We start from the raw sequence: 16,408 nt of genomic DNA, 5'->3' as shown, positions 1-16,408 counted from the left end.
AATTCCCTCATTTATGCATCCATTCGTGTTCTTAACTCTTGAAAAGTACTTTACAGAAAGAGGTTATTATCCCACAGATTTATTTTTATGAAAAATTCTTATGCAGTGACGCAAAGTGACAAGCAAAAAGATTGCAATAATCATAAATATTAGTAAAATATTCATTATGTAAAAGCTCAAACCGGGTCTCTTGCGGTTTTGTTTTTGGTCGAAACATTATTTAATTATGCAAACGTGTTGGGCTTGCGGTTTGGTTAAAGAGCGTTAAAATACGGTCAAGTGGGTTTCACTTTGAAGCATGGTCCACATTTAAAATTCCACTTATTGTCCACACTCCTTGCTCCGCACTCACCATGAACATCCAGGACAATCAGCGCCTCCACGGCAATCCGGACTCCTGCTTGCAGATCCGTGCGCACCAATTGCACCAGGTCGGCAATCTGCAGATTGGACTTCTCCAAATAAGCCGGCAGCTCCCTCGTCTCGATGGCCTCCTCCACCTGGGCGAAGTAAAGAAAAAAGATGGCAAGGTAAAGCATAAAGTGTCTGAGAAACTGCAGCGAGGCGAAAGCAAATAAAGAGCGAAATATGGTTTTCAATTTCGCTGCTTGCCAAACGCGAAAAAATTTCTTCTCTGAAAGTCAAAGCCCAAAAGGGAAGTGCTCACAAAAAAAAGGCAACCCGGGGAAGGAGAAGAGGGTCAGAAGTGCTGAGGTCCAGCTAATCTCACTGTCAGCGGCACAGAGAGCTCTTCCTTGACAGCCAACTGATGGACAGTTGTTGTCCCACGGACAACGTCCTTGTGGTTACCGCGGTTTTGCTGCCGAGTACTCGATGGCTCACCTCGTAGGTCCAGGCCATGCAGGAGATGCCCTGCACCACCTGACCGGGCCAACTGACCACCCAGGAGATGCGCTCCACCATGGCGTAGTCCTCCCAGGCCTCGCGCATCTGCTCCTTCACGCTGTCCAGCATCACCATCTCCACCTCCTTGAGCCACATCTCCACTAATCCCTAGGAAACAAACGTTAGTCGGTTAAGGTGTTCCGCTTAAAGATTTAAAGACAAATCGCCTACATTGGCCAACTGCGGGTTAATTTTCCGCACCAGGGCCACACGCTCCTCCTCATCACTGACCATCTCCACGATCTCCATGTTGTCGTCAAAGGTCAGACTGCCAATCTGTAAAAAGGAGGGAAATAAACGTTGTTATAGATAAAGTTAGAAAAAGAGATACCACAGTATAAAAATCTGAGCCAAACTCACTCCTTCGAAACACTTCCTCAAATGGGGCTGCACACGCATGGGATCCTTGGTCTCGGAAAGAATCTCCAATAACTCGTCGTTGGACAAAAAGAAGAAGCGAGCGAAGAAGAGGCGCTTTTGCTCCAGGTATGTGTTCAAGCCCTTTGTGACCGTTTCCAAATCCTCGATGGCCTTCGTGAAGACTTCAAGCATTTCAGGATACTCGGTGGCAGCCATCACATGTCGATCCTTCAGAGTGTGCTTCATAATCTTGCGCCACAGCTTATCCACCGCTTTAAAGTTCCGACCCTCCAAGGGCATCTGTCGCATGATGTCCTCGCTGCTGAAGATCGGCTCCAGGTACATCCAGGTGATCTGTACTTGTGTCCAAGCATCGATGATGTTTTGAATGAGGAGCAGGCGGGCCTCCCAGTCGTCCGCCTTGGAGCCCAAGGCTACGATGAATGGCGATCGTTTCATGGCCTGCGTTCGCATTATATGATCATCCAGCAGCGTCTGAATATCATCCAGGCTGGCCAGGATGTGCGTGTCCGAGTCGCGATATTGCAGCACCTCGAACATCACGTCCCTCCAGTCCGCCTGCATGATCCTCAGTCCATTGTTCAGGTCGTACTCCTTGCCCGCGGCATTAGCGATCTCTTCCAGCTGCGGCAGAATGCTCATGATGTCCACGTCGATCATGTCCTTCAGGGTGGGGAACAATTTCGGATTGACCTTGCGACCCAGTATCTTTGAGATCTGATCCCAGTGCCGCTTCTCCAATCCATGACGGCAAATCGAGTCCAGGACGGGCAGATACACACGGAACTTCTCGATCTTCATGCGCATCTGCTCGGCAGCTCGTTTGGCCACTGGATTGTAGGCCAACTGACGGGACAGCTTGTACATTATCTGGGAAAAATATCAGAGTTAGAGGGCGAACAGGTAAGAGTGGTTTCTTGAGCCAATCAAGCTATTATAAGAAAATAAGTATCTAAACGAATTGACTAATTACAAGGTTTAACCAGAAACTGCTGAGGATGGTACTATAATTTTCTGAGAAGCTGGCTGGTATGGATCTACATTAAATAGTACTTTTTCAAAAGAGGATTTCTTCAAAAATCTATATGGTATATATTAATCAATTACTCCTTAAGGTGCAAGGTTGCGCAGCTGTGAAGCTGAAAATAATTCGATTTCACAAGGGTATTCAAGCTTTCGCCTGAGAACTGTTTTCTTCATTTTTTTGGGCTCCCACTTTGCCGCTTCAGCTGTGCCGAAAAATTCAATTCAACTGACTTTCCTTTTGCGCCTTTGTGCAGCTTTTTTTGCGTGGCTCCGAACGGCTTCCCAGCTGACCCCGATGGGGTCACATCCCCAAAATCCAGGGGATCCCCTTCCTTCAGCTACTCATCTTATGGCAGCCAGCCGCCAAATATGTTGGGCATTTTTTCCATGCATACTTTTCGGCTGCCAAGTGGAACTTTCTTTTTACAGCCAGTTTTCAGTTGGTCGTCGGTCGGGTTTGTCGGGTTTGTCCCTTGCTAACTGGATGGATGGCTACTATTGCTGCCCTAGGTGGCCTGAGGTTTTTAGTTGCATTTTAGTTGCTACATTGGCTTACAGACGGACACGGCGGAGATAGGGGGAGCACATAGAGGAGCCACAGGACGAAGGACGTTGGAACCCATGCATGGGCAGTTGAGCAGGAGAAATCCGACAACAGCTCAAACTTTGTCGGTCCTTGCTCGTTTTTATTTCCGCCAGCTACTGGAGCCAGTGGAGCTACTGAAGCCCCCTGGAATGACAACTTCCGACTTTGCAACTACTTACCTTGTGCATATTCTCCACTTGCTCCCGCACGCCATCCGCATTAAGGCATTCGAAGCGCTCGAACATCCTGAAAGCAGCAGAAGAGATGTAAATAGAAATACACAAAAAAAGGACGAAATAAAGGAGCAGGGGCAGGAGCTGCAGTGGTGTCCTCATCATAAGCGCCAGCTTTCTGCTGGAATTCGCCCCCGGGCTGTGGGAATTGAGAGAGGGCCACTACGATTGGTATTGGGATTTGCGTGCAGCAATGTCAATGGAAATGACTGCCGGACTGGGGCCATTTCATTTCGGAATATTACGGAGCCCCGGGAAGTGTCACACTACCCCCTCCGGCTGACAGAAGTATAATTGCAATGGGCTTAAATGTTGCCGCTGCTTACCAAATGAGATAATCCTTTTCGAACTCGTACGAGGTCTTCCACAACTTCTCGATGGGCTCCATTTTCTCGATGATCTCGGCAAGAAGTGGAAAGGCGGACACGTCGATTTGGAGTAGAGTCTCCTCTGTGTTGATGGCCTTCGCTTCACGGCTGAGATTCTGTTGAGAACAAATGAATATAAATATAAAGTGTTTAAATAATTACGAAGATTTGTAATGTCACCCGCAAAACTAAACCCCAACTAATCAAACCCAATCTTCTAAAAGAATACCAGCAAATTATAGCTAATCCTCACCTCAATGGTGGTGAAGAGCAAATCGACCGTATCCACCCGCTCCTTGAGCTCCTCCAGCGTGAGCACATCTCGGATTTCCCGGATGCGAAAACCGTCCATCGTGCGCTTCTCCTGGGCCAGCAGCTTTTCGAACTCCAAGCGCCGCTCCCTGCGGAATGTGTCGGCTTAGTATCTGGGATCTGTTCGGGATCAGGGTCTAATCGGCATTTCACTCACCGCAAGGCCAGCTCCAGATTATCACGCACCACCGACAGGCGGGCGGCGCTCAGATCCAGGACCTCCTCCAGTTCGCCCGGCAGGATGAATGTGCGCGAGTTCAGATGAAGTTCGTCGCCTGCGGATGGGAGTGAGACCAAGACCAGACTGGATGACATGGCTCTCGATTGTACTCGCTGCTAATTAACTGCGCTTAACTCTTAATTAATTGGCTGCGCGAGACTTTCTTTTTCGGGGGATAAAATAATTAGTTATTCGAGTAGGTACGAGTATCTTTGGCCCTGACAAGCTGTATCCGTGAGTATTCGGTGTGACAAAGCCACACACTCGGACGGACGGACGGGCAGATAGACAGGCAAACAGACAAACAGACAGACAGTTGGAGCCGCAAATTCAGAGGGACTGAAGTACACATTGTAGCTATCCGAAAGATACACACGACACTTGACGATAACTGGCAATTGTCTGCGAGGATTTCTGTGGGTGTGAGCCCGTCTGCATTTGCTGGTTGTCAAAGCAACTTTCACACATTCATGAATTTGTTAAGCTCATTAAGTTGCATTTTCGGGGTTTTAGCGGAGCTCAATGTTTGGTGTCTCACCGCAAGTAATTATAAAACCAATTAGTAGACTCAGCTTGTTAGTTGAGGTTAATTATGTTAAGCGAAGCTGCACTTCCTGCCTTTCCTATGAGCCCATTCCGCATCACCTCTCTACCCAAAAGCCAAACACAGCGCAAAGCAAACACACTAGCTACACTGCGGGATAATCTGGAATTATGATAATAATCTCTGTGACAGAGGTTAAAGGTTATAAGGTAGAAGATATCAGACACAGAACTTAAAAAAGTTGTGTCTGGAAAGTATTGAAGTATTGTATTCTATGTGAAATATTCATCTATTATTATAATAGTATATAAGTAGAGAATATTACTTCTTAAAGAGGTTCTCCACCATATTGATACAGCTTAAAACACTTCTAACTTAATTAGCTCTTCTGTGTTCTCAGTTTAAAGACCTATAGATTGTATATCGCATTTCCGCCCAGTGTCTAGCTTTTGGTCAGGATGCCAAGGGAAAGAGCTCGGCTGGCCAGCTGCAGCTGCACAAACAGCGGAAGGGAGGAAGTGGGAAAAGCGAGGAGTAGGTCCTGACCAAACCAATTGCATCACTCACTGGACAGGTAGGTGTGTGTCAGCAGGAAGACGACGCGCTTCAACACGTTCTTGATTTCATCCTTGATGGCAAATATGCGCATCTCCCGGCAGTCGTTGATGTAGTTCTGCAGGGCCACCACCTCGGGCGTCTCCTCCGGCCGCTCGCCGGCCTTCATCGACATCTCCTCCAGCTCCTCGCAGATGCTGAAGTGGCAGAAAAGAGTCGGGTAAAAAATCAGGTAGCGTGCATGCACATACATATATGTATGTGTAGAGCAAAGTTATCTATTAAGTGGCATTGGGGGGCAGTCAGCATAAAAGTTAAGTGAAAGAGCACTCGCACTTCATTTAGCTGATGCTGATGCAATCTGTTCTCGCCGCTTGGTTACTTGGCTACACGGACACTCGGACACTTGGCTACTTGGCTACTTACGCTCGATTCTCGTTCCAATTGAGGGCTTTGTAAAAATCAATTATGAAATCGTAGATTTCGCGCACATACATCCGCAGCGATAGCTTCACGTGCCGATTATCCAGCATGAACAGGTTGAGCGGAATGAAATCGCGCAGATAATAGGTCGTATCGCTCACGGCCTGCAATTTTTTCAACAGCTCCTGGACAGCCTAGAGGACATGGTCGGCACATCCAAAGGGAGGGATGTAATAGGGGATGTTAATAAAAGTTATCGGGAAAGCTTTAAAATTCTATTAGCTGCATGGCAATGTTACTCTGATTAAATGAACTCATTTGATATGCTCCCTATACATATTTAAATTTTTGAAATACCATTACAACATATATTACAATTTCATGTATGCATTACAATTTTAGCTCTGTAATTAAGCTCAGCCAATATTTGTCAACTAATTACATTTACAATAGTCAATTAAATTAAATAAACTATTCGTACAATGCGAAAACATACTAATGCCCATCTACTTCTTTGCCATTGAAAACTTTGTGCTGCAATTTAAAGCCCTGTGGATGCTTCAAGCGATTGAAGCCCCTTTCCAATCACACGACTCCACCACTGGATCCACCAATGGGTGCATCGATGGTGGTGCAGACCGAGACGCACTCGCATTTCATGCATCGACTGGCAGCAGGCGGCAGGCGGCATACACGCAGTCGGAAGTAATTTTTATTTTATATAAATTGAGCAAAAAACCAAGCCGAACCAAACGAATCGAGAGGAGAGGAAATTGCTGGTCGTTTCATAAAACTTAATGAATGCGAACTGCAATTGCAGTTGGGCCAGACTGGGGGAAGTAAATTGAGCGTATGATATACGTTTGGTAATTCACGGGTCTGACTGTCTAAGTATAACAGCGTGCCCAACTTTGTAAATTTAACAGGCTGTGCGAAGCCAAACAGTGACTAATTAAACATTGCACACAGCTAACAAAATGCCAGAAATCAAGGAAAGGCAGAGGAGCACGGTTCGGCAGGCGCTATAATCCGGATTCCCGGCGAGGTGGAACTTGTCAAATTACACAAACTGTCAGCCATTTTCCAACTCCCAACTCCCGTCGACTGCTACTTGTCTGTCTGTCAGCAGTCTATTAATATTCCATAATGAAATTTTATGTTAATTCTACGCATCATTGCGTGTAATCAAATCGAAATAAATAATTAAATCCATTTCAAGACGGGCCTGGGGCTCACAGAGCGCTGATTGCCACCAGGACGGATGGACGGACTCACCCCAAGTTCCGGCAGGTTATTCTCGGTCCAGACCTTCTGCACCATGGGCAATATTAACTTTTGGAAGAGTCCAAAGTAATACTTGTAGACGGGCTTCAGGTAAACGTGCACTCCCTGCCAGTTGACTTTGACAATCTGCTCGACTTTCTCGCAGAGTTCCAGAAAGTCCACGTGGTCTTCATCAATGAAAAGCAGGAAGCCCTTGGTTTCGGGTTCTGCAAGCCAAGGTTATATCTTACAAACAAAGTATAATACGCATATGAACTGTTACTAACCACCGCCAGACATGACAAACTCGAGGCGGGGAATTTCATAGCCCACCGCCAAAATACTCTTGAAATGCTCTGTAAAAATACGAGGCAGCTCCTGCATATAGGGATATATGTAGAGCTTATTCGAGTGATCCAGTTCAAACTGAGCCACATCATCAATATCAGGAAGCTGTAATTACACATTTAAAGTTACTTATTCCTATCATAAAAGTTTAAAATATTTACATTTTCCACAAACTGGTTGACTTGCGGCTGCTGAAAGGGATCAGCGTCGTCCTCATCATAGACATATATGTTCGAGGCCGGTCTGACTCCAGGACCCATGTTGATGGGCTCGTGATCGAAGTGGGCACCGACCACAGAAGCAATCAGGGTCATTAGCGGTATCCTCTTCAGTTTCGCGTCGAACATGGAGTACTTTTCGATGCGGTTGCCATCCTTGAAGGCGCACAGGACCTTGAAAAGGTAGTTAATGCTTTTGCTAATGAGGCTGTTCAAGTGTCGGGACATCGCCGAGTGGATGCACCGGAAGAGCATGGCCGCGCGTCCTCCATACTTCCCCGACATGGGCACCAGATCCTTCCAAGTGCCACGCATCTCGTTCATAAGGTCAGCACATCGTGGCAGCCAGTCGTTGAGCAGCAACTTAAAGATAACAATTAATAAAATAAGTAATATAAACTATATCATATACTCACATCCCGAACGTCGGCGCAACTCTTCTCAATGAAAACCTGGACAGTATCTGCATCCAGTGGCCGCTGAGCCAGAAGTAGCTGACCCAGATCTACAACAACCAGATCCTCATAAAGATCGTGCCACAACCTATTCAGTGCCTGAACCGTTGGATGTGTGGTCATGAGAACTTCGCCAATACGAGCCTTGCCCCTCAGGAGATTGGAGCGCCAGGAAACTGGCGGAGATATGGTCAGAATGGGAAACTCTGGGGGCTCCCTTTCCAACTGCAGACGCCTTCTCTCCATATTGGACCTGCGGATCAAAGATAATCAATGTCCGTATGAATGAGGTTAAATCAAGCCAAGGATGACCCACGATAAGAGGTAGTTAAGGAAGGAGCGCTTGACATAGTGGCGGAAGTCCTCCTGCAGATCGATGAGGCACACGATAATAAGGATGGCGAGGTCCTGACGCACACCGCGGTCCCCCACGAACAGGTAATCCATTAATATAACTTCTGGCGGCAGTTTGGGCCAATCTTTCTGTAATGAGTTGATTAGACATGGTTGGGGATGTGGTTGAAAAGGGGACGACAGGTGGTATAAACTTTGCTGGCGCTCCAAGGCGATTTTGGAACTATGGAGTTAGGGAACAGGTGGATGGGGACTGGATTCTCTGCGGAGCATCTTTGGCTGCTCATTAACCCGCCTTTGCCGGCACTGATTTGCCGGTGCTGATGGCAAGTGCTTGGCTTAAATCCCTGCCAAAGTTTGTTTGGCGCTCACGTCAAAACATCAACACGCGCCCCGTCACTTGTCATCCCAGTTTCCGCCATATCTCCCATCTCCCATCTCGTACCATCCAATTCTGGGAGCATGTTTAATATGCTCGCACTGCCGGCCAACTTTTTCGACGGTAAAACTTCTGTCGAATTCTGAGCCAGTTAAGTTTACTAATAATGTCTAAGGTGCACTAAGTTGGGAACGCTTTTCATATATTAATCTGTGTTGCCCACCTAGTTGTCTTTAGTCAAGCCTGCTTATTAACTTAAACCTCTAATAAACTTTTGTAGCTTACTTAAACTTAAATACTTGATACAAGTATTGAAAAATAACGTAGTGGTGGATTAAAATGGAGTCATATGAAAATAAGTGCGGTCTTATATAGTGTTATATTGCAGACAAAAGATTAAATTATATAGACAGCTATATAGTCAGTTACTCACCTTTTCCTTTACTATAAATTGGTAGGCATCCTGCAGAAGGGCGCTCCTTGGATTGATGCGTCTGAAGGCCTTTCGGATGAGGTGTGAAGGATACGTCGCTAGTTGCACTATAGACATCTGCATGGGGATAAACATAGGGATTAGGATGTGGGCTGGGTGCAGTCATTAAATCGGGTGTGATTCACGCCATCGCCACACAAGTGGTTTCGCTTTTTAACAGCTAATCACGTTATTCATAACTCAGACCAAGCCCCTCAGCCCGTAATATTTACGAGGTATGAATTATATAATTTTTATAAGCACGTTTCGCGAAACAGTGTTGCCAATTCAGCCTTCTTCCCGTCAGTTTTGACTATGTATATTGCGACCATATAAGGATGAGCATCCGAGTCCATATAGCCATGTCCGTCTGTCTGCCCTTTCCAAAGCAGGGTAAGATTCCTTTCTTGTTCCAATTGCTTATATTCAAAACCCACTTTTTTTATGAAAATTGTGGGCAACACTGCCCTGAAGCCAACGCAGCCTAATTTACTCACACGCCCACGCACACATATTTACTTTGTATGGACTTTATTATTATCATTTTTTATGGAAAAAGACACAAAGATACGGACACGGTCATGGATATGGACACGGTGGCGAGGAAGGATACGGAGCACCACACGGACACGGAGCCAAAGTCGGAGTCAACGATAAAATTTATTTGCGCCCGACGCTGGTGCTCACATTTGATGGGTTTTTTATGGTCTCGGTCAGGGGGGAGTCATTGCGGCTGGGTATTTCGGTTTCATTTTTCATACCGCCCATTTATTTGTTGCATTTAGCATATGTTTGGTCAGTTGCATAATTCCGAAATACATTGCGACACGTGGCACCCAAACTATCTCTCATCATAACTCACACTTTTCAGCAGGCACTGGTATCGCTTCTGTATCTTCAGGGTAAAAAGCTTCTCCGCTTTTGCCAGCTCTACTTGGTATTTAGCCATCATTTTGATCTTTTGGTCATCAGGATCCACCGGTTGCAAGGGTTGCATGTACGGAAAGTGGCTGTATCAGAATGTTTTTAATAATTGCTATTAACTTGAAATTAACGAAATTGATACTCACGTAGCTTCCATCCTTTTGAGACAGCGCAGAAACTCCTCATTTGTGGCAAAATCCTTACGATGGATGCGACACTTGCCCACATAACAATTCTTTTTCTTTCCCTATGTAGAATAAGTTATATTTTACAACAAAATAATAAGAAAATTATATAAAAAAAACACATACCACCAATATACCTGCCGACTTAAGAATTCGATTAGTGTTGTCCTTACAACTGGGCGGATCGGGATATTTCGTGAGTCCATGGCCAATTTTGTGCTCTGCTGCTTTCAGCACTGGCTCGATTAGCTCATCAATTATTTTCCCAACTCTCATCAGTTCGTTGCGACATTCTGTAAGGACACCACTTTAAGTTGGATTAAAATATATATAGTTAAGCCTCTACCCTGCGGCGTTCGAAAGGCATAATGATCGCCGGCCGTGAACTTCTCCTTCTTGGGAGGACCTCTCATGTTGTTGACTCGCATGTGGCGGGCAGAGGGCGTTCGATAGGCTCCAATCAGCTCCGAAGGGGATCCGTGCTGGCGCCTCAGCTGGTTTGTCCACAAGGAGGAACTGGTTCCGCAGCCCGGATAGAAGATGCGCACCCTGCGATTGCAGTAGAGTTCCAGGAGGTGGCTGGTCATTTCATAGATCTCCTGCTCACTGGGACGCACTGCACCAAACATGTGAAGGGGGTGTCAAATTTTTAATAATGCACACTGAGTAAATATGCACGCTTATTTATTACCGCCAGTCATCCATTTGTCAATCCAGGGAAATTGATTACAGGCTGCAAGCGAATAAAAAACAAACCAAAGGCAGGTGATGGTAAAAAATAATGCGTAAAATTGAAATTGAAAATCGCATTTAATATTTGCCCCCGAATATGACATGGGTCTGTCTGCACTTTTCGAATTCGATTTTCCCCTTTTTTGCGTGACTTTCGACGTGCCTGAGAGGCAGGGCAAATAGGTTTGTTTGCGCAACATGAAATTGTTTTAAACAAAAGTCACGGCAGCAGAGTTCGATTTTTAACTGATTAAACTGGAATTAATTTCCATTCCGGGCCTTTACAAACGGAATTCCCCCGGGCCAACTGGACATCTCTGGCTATCTGTGGGTTTGTTTGTCGTATTTGCATGCTAATGTCTATTGGCAACACGCTTTTATGCCATTGTGTAACCGGATCCCTTAGTAGACCACGCCTACCACCCACTGGGACGGCGCTTCCATGCTCGCATTAAATATTAAAAAACTAGACACAAAAATTAAACATTTTTATTACAAACTAGCGACAAAAGTCGAGACTGCAGAGAGATATGGTTTTCAGGTGGGAATATGCGAACAAGGGTTGCCCTTTTTCTGTATATTAAGTAAATTAATATTTAATTCAATATTAAATTTCAAAATAAGATATAAAATGAACTACTAAGTATTCGTGATGAAACGTTCTTGTAACTATCATAAGTATTTTAAATGAATAACATATTCATCACTTATGATGGCCTCCTTCAAAGTAACAACCAAATTACACATTTTTCAAAGAGTATGCAACGAAAAAAACGCCAACATAAAAATGTTTCATGTAAATGCTAAATAAAACACTATGATAAACATGTTGTAGAGTCACTCGACCCGACCTTCGTCCTTGCCCTACGACTCCCCCTCGCCCTCCCCCGCTGACTACCCTTGAGTGCCCTGCACTCCCAAAGGATATTCAAATAAATGTCATACGCATTTGTTTTTCGGTTTTGCCTTTTTTCTCATTTCGGTTATAAAATTTTATGTTAAAAGGATAATGTTTGGAATTTTTATGTTTACAGGTGAACAATTTTCCAGCGAGCTGCGCTGTGGGAGTCGGAAAATGGGAAAGCTGGCAACAGAAGGGGGAAGAGCAGCCGCCAAGAAGGAGTTGGGTGTGGGGCGAGGCAGCACCTTCAGTCGGGGCATGTTTTCGCATTTAATAAAGTATTAAGTGTTATGTTTTTGCGGTAAAGTTCTCACTCATTGAATAACACGAAATGTGTGGCAATTTGTTTGGGGCATTTACCCATTCCCAGCACCTGGTTTAATGCGCAAATGTTGTTCCACTTAATTGTGGTTTTGCCCCGGAAATGTTCCTACTTACCCGTGGAATCAAAGTTGTACACATGATCCTTGGCATCGCGCAGCATCTCGAACTGCTCGGGCATGATAATATCCTCCAGTTGCAGCTCCTGCAGGCTGTCATCATCGCACTCGTCATACTCCTCCTTCACGTTATCCAAATCGTAGCGATGGAAATCGAACTCCCGATTGCAGTGTCCCACTATTTTGTCTGTCTGCATGTGAGCTAAGTATAAATTGGGATTTAGTTATTGGAAGTTAAAGTGGCTTAAAGCAGCCTTACATATCTTCTCCTGCAGGAACTCCTTGACAGGATCCAGTGGCAACTGGTCAAAGCCATAAGTCAGGTTGTAGAAGGGGCAGTCGTTCAGCTGGCGCTTTTCGCCCTTCTTCTGAGCCTGCGACACTCTGGGCAGATGGAGAGTGCGTTTCCTCCTCAGCTTGTCATCCTGCAGCCGAGGATCACAGTATGGACGGCGCTCGGGCGCTACCTTCTTCTGCATGGCGAGGGCATGGATTGGTTTGGATGGATTGGTCTGGGGGGAACTTCAGGGACGGTGTGCGCGTGATCCTTCCGTTGATGTTGGTTTGCTAACGAATCGTATTCAAAGCCAACACAACGAAACACGATTTCTAGTCTGCTTTCATTTGTTTCACTCTGTGCGGGGCATACTTTTCTCCGTTCTAGAAAAATGGAAAACAAAACCCGTAGCTCGGATGGCAAAAGTTTGCACAGCAGCAGCGGCAGCAGTGGAAGGGAAATATTTGCGGGCCAGCGATGAACGTGAAATGTTTACAAACAAAGTCGAGGCCCAGGCATTGGGCATGGATGGCCATGGCAACGGAGGACCCGCGGGCCAGGAGCCCGGGAACCGGGGGCGTACGTGTAACCCCGGCAACCAGGACCGGCTGCAAAAGCCGCTACCGGAGCTGGAGACACCCCGACAGTCCGTCAATGCTCGCCTTTCAACGTCCTCCGCTCAGCTCGATAATATTTGATATTTGTGTCTGGTGAAGGGATGGCTTCCCAGGGCTCCAACTGCAGTCACAGCTACACGGAGAATATTGGAGAGCAAGTACATTTTCGGACAATAATATATTCAAGAATATGAGGTATTTACATTATCCTTTATTTGCTTGATTTTTCTCAGTGTAGTCCAGAGCGCACGGAGAAGGCCGCGTTACCTGGCAGCTTTTCTCGAATTGTGCACACATTTTTCAATAAAGCGCTGCAACTGCAGAAAAGCTGGTCCTGGTGAAGCTGCCGCTGCTCCTGGCATTCTGTGTATTTATTATCCCAACTGTCTGGCAAAGGAGCAGCAGGACGAGCAGGAGCAGCAGCAGCAGGAGCGGCGGGAACAGCGGGAGCACCGACTCGTCATTGAACCTGATGATATGTTGACAATGATGGAAAATAATAATACTCGACCGGGGCTCGGCGTGTTCGGAGCTCCCTAATAGGGTTGCAGCTGAATGGGGGGAATCGCATCCATAATGCTACGAGGCAGCATAATCATGAGCCGATTTCACGAGGAGATCCTATTGCATTTCGGCCGCCAAAGGAATTGACTTTAACAAAGACGCTTCAAGTGGCATTGGTGTTTTGGACCATTGAATTGCGAATAGCGCAGCAATTAATTGTGGTAAATTAATTGGAAATTTGATTAATGGTCAATTGCGGTTGCCTCACCTTTGTCTTCCTTCCAGGACAACGCATTTTGGCTTTGAGAGCGCAGTAAATGCGGTTGCCACGCATGCGAAAGTTAAAGGAAATCGTGTGTGTTTAAGGTGACAAGTCGTGGGAATAGCCAGGCATGCGAAACCATCATCGCAGGCCGGGTAAACCAGGATTCAGGATCCAGTATGCAGGTCATCCGCCTGTCACGTGCCTAAGCGCCCCGGACAACGCAATGCAGGTGCCACCGACAGGTCCTTCGGGGATCGAGGTACCAGGCAGTGGGCTTTCCAGCTGCAGTGCATCCAGAGCCATGTGTGACAAATATTTATTAACTGCCACAACTGCCGGGCATCGGCTTAGAGGCTTGATCTTGGCATTAGAGAGCTAATAAAAAATTGATTCCGACTTCGTCGATTGTCACAAATAATGATTACCACGCATTTTCGAACACATTATCCTGAGGGGGGCATGACACGCATCAAATTGCATTTAGTTTGTCATTGGCCTTCTTCTGGGTGGGTTGACTTTTTCGGCTGATTGGGGGTTCGGGTATGGGCTTTGCCAAACAAAGGGCCGTAATGCGACGGCTGTCAGTCACGTGACCTCGTTGCTGAAAATACACAAAGGGGAGGGACAACATCATTATTAACAAAGTCAACGAGCAGAGCAACAAAAGTCCGGAGGAGCAGCATCGTTTCCAGCCTGCGAGTATGCAACACTTTTCCACCGGAACGGAAATAAGTCGAATCCAATCATACCCTAAGAAGCTTAACTTCCAGGGGACGTCGTTCTTCATATCTCGGGTTTGAGGATGTATGAAATTGGATATTCCTTGCTCATTCCCATACTCCTACTCAGAAGATGGAATAAATCATGGTAAAAGAGCATATATCACAGCTACTGGAGGTTAGGTGGAGAACATGATAATATTGCTTTAACTTTAACTTTTACTACATCTTTTGAATTTCAAAATATATATAAAAATGTAAGTGCAAGTATGATACATATTTACTAAGTTCAAATTTTAAGTTAAAAGTTATTTAAAAACCTATATAACCCAAACAGATAGAGTATAATTAAAGAACTGCCTCGTCAAGGCAAAGTTTTCCTTTTTTTTCTGCCCAGTCTCACTTTTCTTTCCCAGCTCCATTCCCCATTGTTTATTTGCCTCGATTCCGTGTTTTTTTTCCGTTTGCTGCCATGGCGAATCGCATTTTGTCCAGGTGATTAATGGGCAGCAGTAGAAGACGTCGCGACTTGAAAAATTACATTCAAAATAAACGACAGAGGCGTCGTGGTCGGCGTTTTAAAACGGCCGTCACACGTGAGGTGGGTGGGGGCGCAGGAAGGTGGAAGGGGCCAAAGGTGGGTGGCGAAGGATAAGGATATCTGGCAGCAAAATTCGTCCTGACGCACGTAAAAGATGCAACAGGAGCAAGAGCAAACACCGTGTGATTTACACGCAACCTACGGGGGGTGGGGTGGAAATGGGTGAAAATGGATGGAGAATGGGGTGGGGTTGGTCGGGGGTCATAGTGCAAATTAGGGGTTGACGCTGCCGTGCAGGCAACGCACTCTGTTGTCAATTGAAAACGTGCCAACAATTTGCAACGACGATTAATCGTGCGACCAAACTGGGAGTTACAATTGCCAGTGGTCCGTTGGTCCTTTGGCAGCTCCTGCTGCTGCTGCTCCTCCGCCTCCTGGTGCCAAGGATCCGAGGATGTCTGGGATCGTCCTTTCACCGGCGGAACTGTGCATGTTGCGACGCATTTGCAGCTCTGTTTACGACCAAGTTTGCCCTGCGTTTGACTAATTTGTGTGAACTCTATTATGCGTGGCTGCGAATGGGAACGGGAACGGGAATGGGACTGGGCTATGAGTTTCGGTTGGGAATCGGTGGCGATGGCGTTGGCGATGGCAAAGCTAAAGGTGGTCTGGAGACCAAAGACCGGACAGACGTCTGATGAGCACTTAATTCCCGGTCGCTAATTGGTTCCAAGACGAAGAAGGACACGCACCGGTGGGATGATCAAGCTCGGAAGTCAATCGATTTGCGGCATATGAGAGGGAATTGCAAGCCAGCTTAAATCACGGCTATATTTATGGTTGGATAATTATCGGTGTTCGCTTAAACTTTAATCAATTTTTATTGCTAATATTTCTTCTCATGCTTTATGTTATCATTAATAATGAATATAATTATGGAATGTCAAAGTGGGTAGAATGAAAAAACTGACTGAAATACAATCGCTTTATACGGATGCAGATACAGATAGAGAGATACTGCGAACGGGACGTCATTAAAGGCTTTTGTATGCAATTACATGCCGCATTGAGCAATCATAAATTAGCTTTGCAAAAGTGCGATAAAAAAATATAGCGAAATTCAATTAAATTATAAAATGTGCAAAAATTTAATGCTCATAATGAAAAGTCGGCCCAGCTCACACTCGCATTAATCATAACAATTTGCAACTTATTTTTGCATCTCTTATTTCGCATTGCTAAAAAATTGATTGGCTACTG

At 45.7% G+C, this 16,408-nt stretch overlaps 2 protein-coding genes across 4 annotated transcripts in view; one reads left to right on the top strand and one right to left on the bottom strand.

Moving 5' to 3' along the window:
* The window catches only part of LOC6736831 (dynein axonemal heavy chain 3), a 34,643-nt gene extending 21,401 nt beyond the window's left edge, over positions 1-13,242 (bottom strand). For 2 of the 3 annotated variants that reach the window (XM_039293411.1, XM_016170887.3), the window contains exons 1-23: positions 12,485-13,225; positions 12,224-12,427; positions 10,844-10,885; positions 10,499-10,768; positions 10,279-10,445; positions 10,114-10,214; positions 9,906-10,053; positions 9,005-9,121; positions 8,155-8,321; positions 7,800-8,091; positions 7,327-7,746; positions 7,105-7,270; positions 6,830-7,044; positions 5,558-5,748; positions 5,144-5,328; positions 3,970-4,087; positions 3,754-3,901; positions 3,459-3,616; positions 3,079-3,145; positions 1,267-2,157; positions 1,078-1,182; positions 844-1,014; positions 353-500 (exon numbers count right to left, since the gene is read on the bottom strand). In XM_039293411.1, the coding sequence (XP_039149345.1) occupies positions 353-500; positions 844-1,014; positions 1,078-1,182; positions 1,267-2,157; positions 3,079-3,145; positions 3,459-3,616; positions 3,754-3,901; positions 3,970-4,087; positions 5,144-5,328; positions 5,558-5,748; positions 6,830-7,044; positions 7,105-7,270; positions 7,327-7,746; positions 7,800-8,091; positions 8,155-8,321; positions 9,005-9,121; positions 9,906-10,053; positions 10,114-10,214; positions 10,279-10,445; positions 10,499-10,768; positions 10,844-10,885; positions 12,224-12,427; positions 12,485-12,704 (4,711 nt within the window). In that variant the 5' untranslated portion in view covers positions 12,705-13,225. Of the gene's footprint in view, positions 1-352; positions 501-843; positions 1,015-1,077; positions 1,183-1,266; positions 2,158-3,078; positions 3,146-3,458; positions 3,617-3,753; positions 3,902-3,969; positions 4,088-5,143; positions 5,329-5,557; positions 5,749-6,829; positions 7,045-7,104; positions 7,271-7,326; positions 7,747-7,799; positions 8,092-8,154; positions 8,322-9,004; positions 9,122-9,905; positions 10,054-10,113; positions 10,215-10,278; positions 10,446-10,498; positions 10,769-10,843; positions 10,886-12,223; positions 12,428-12,484 lie in introns of all 3 variants that reach the window. The other variant, XM_016170886.2, reaches the window with a different exon arrangement.
* A 333-nt stretch (positions 13,243-13,575) lies between these two features.
* Positions 13,576-14,459, top strand: LOC6736829. The gene is made up of 2 exons (XM_016170174.2): positions 13,576-13,844; positions 13,909-14,459. The coding sequence occupies exon 2, from the start codon at positions 14,016-14,018 to the stop codon at positions 14,265-14,267; it is 252 nt and encodes an 83-aa protein (XP_016030486.1). The 5' UTR covers positions 13,576-13,844; positions 13,909-14,015; the 3' UTR covers positions 14,268-14,459.
* Positions 14,460-16,408: the final 1,949 nt, after the last annotated feature.

Source organism: Drosophila simulans, chromosome 3L (genome assembly GCF_016746395.2).
Source record: "Drosophila simulans strain w501 chromosome 3L, Prin_Dsim_3.1, whole genome shotgun sequence".
Taxonomy (NCBI): domain Eukaryota; kingdom Metazoa; phylum Arthropoda; class Insecta; order Diptera; family Drosophilidae; genus Drosophila; species Drosophila simulans.
Note: the sequence above shows the minus strand (reverse complement) of the source record. Positions and strands in the feature narration are given on the sequence as shown.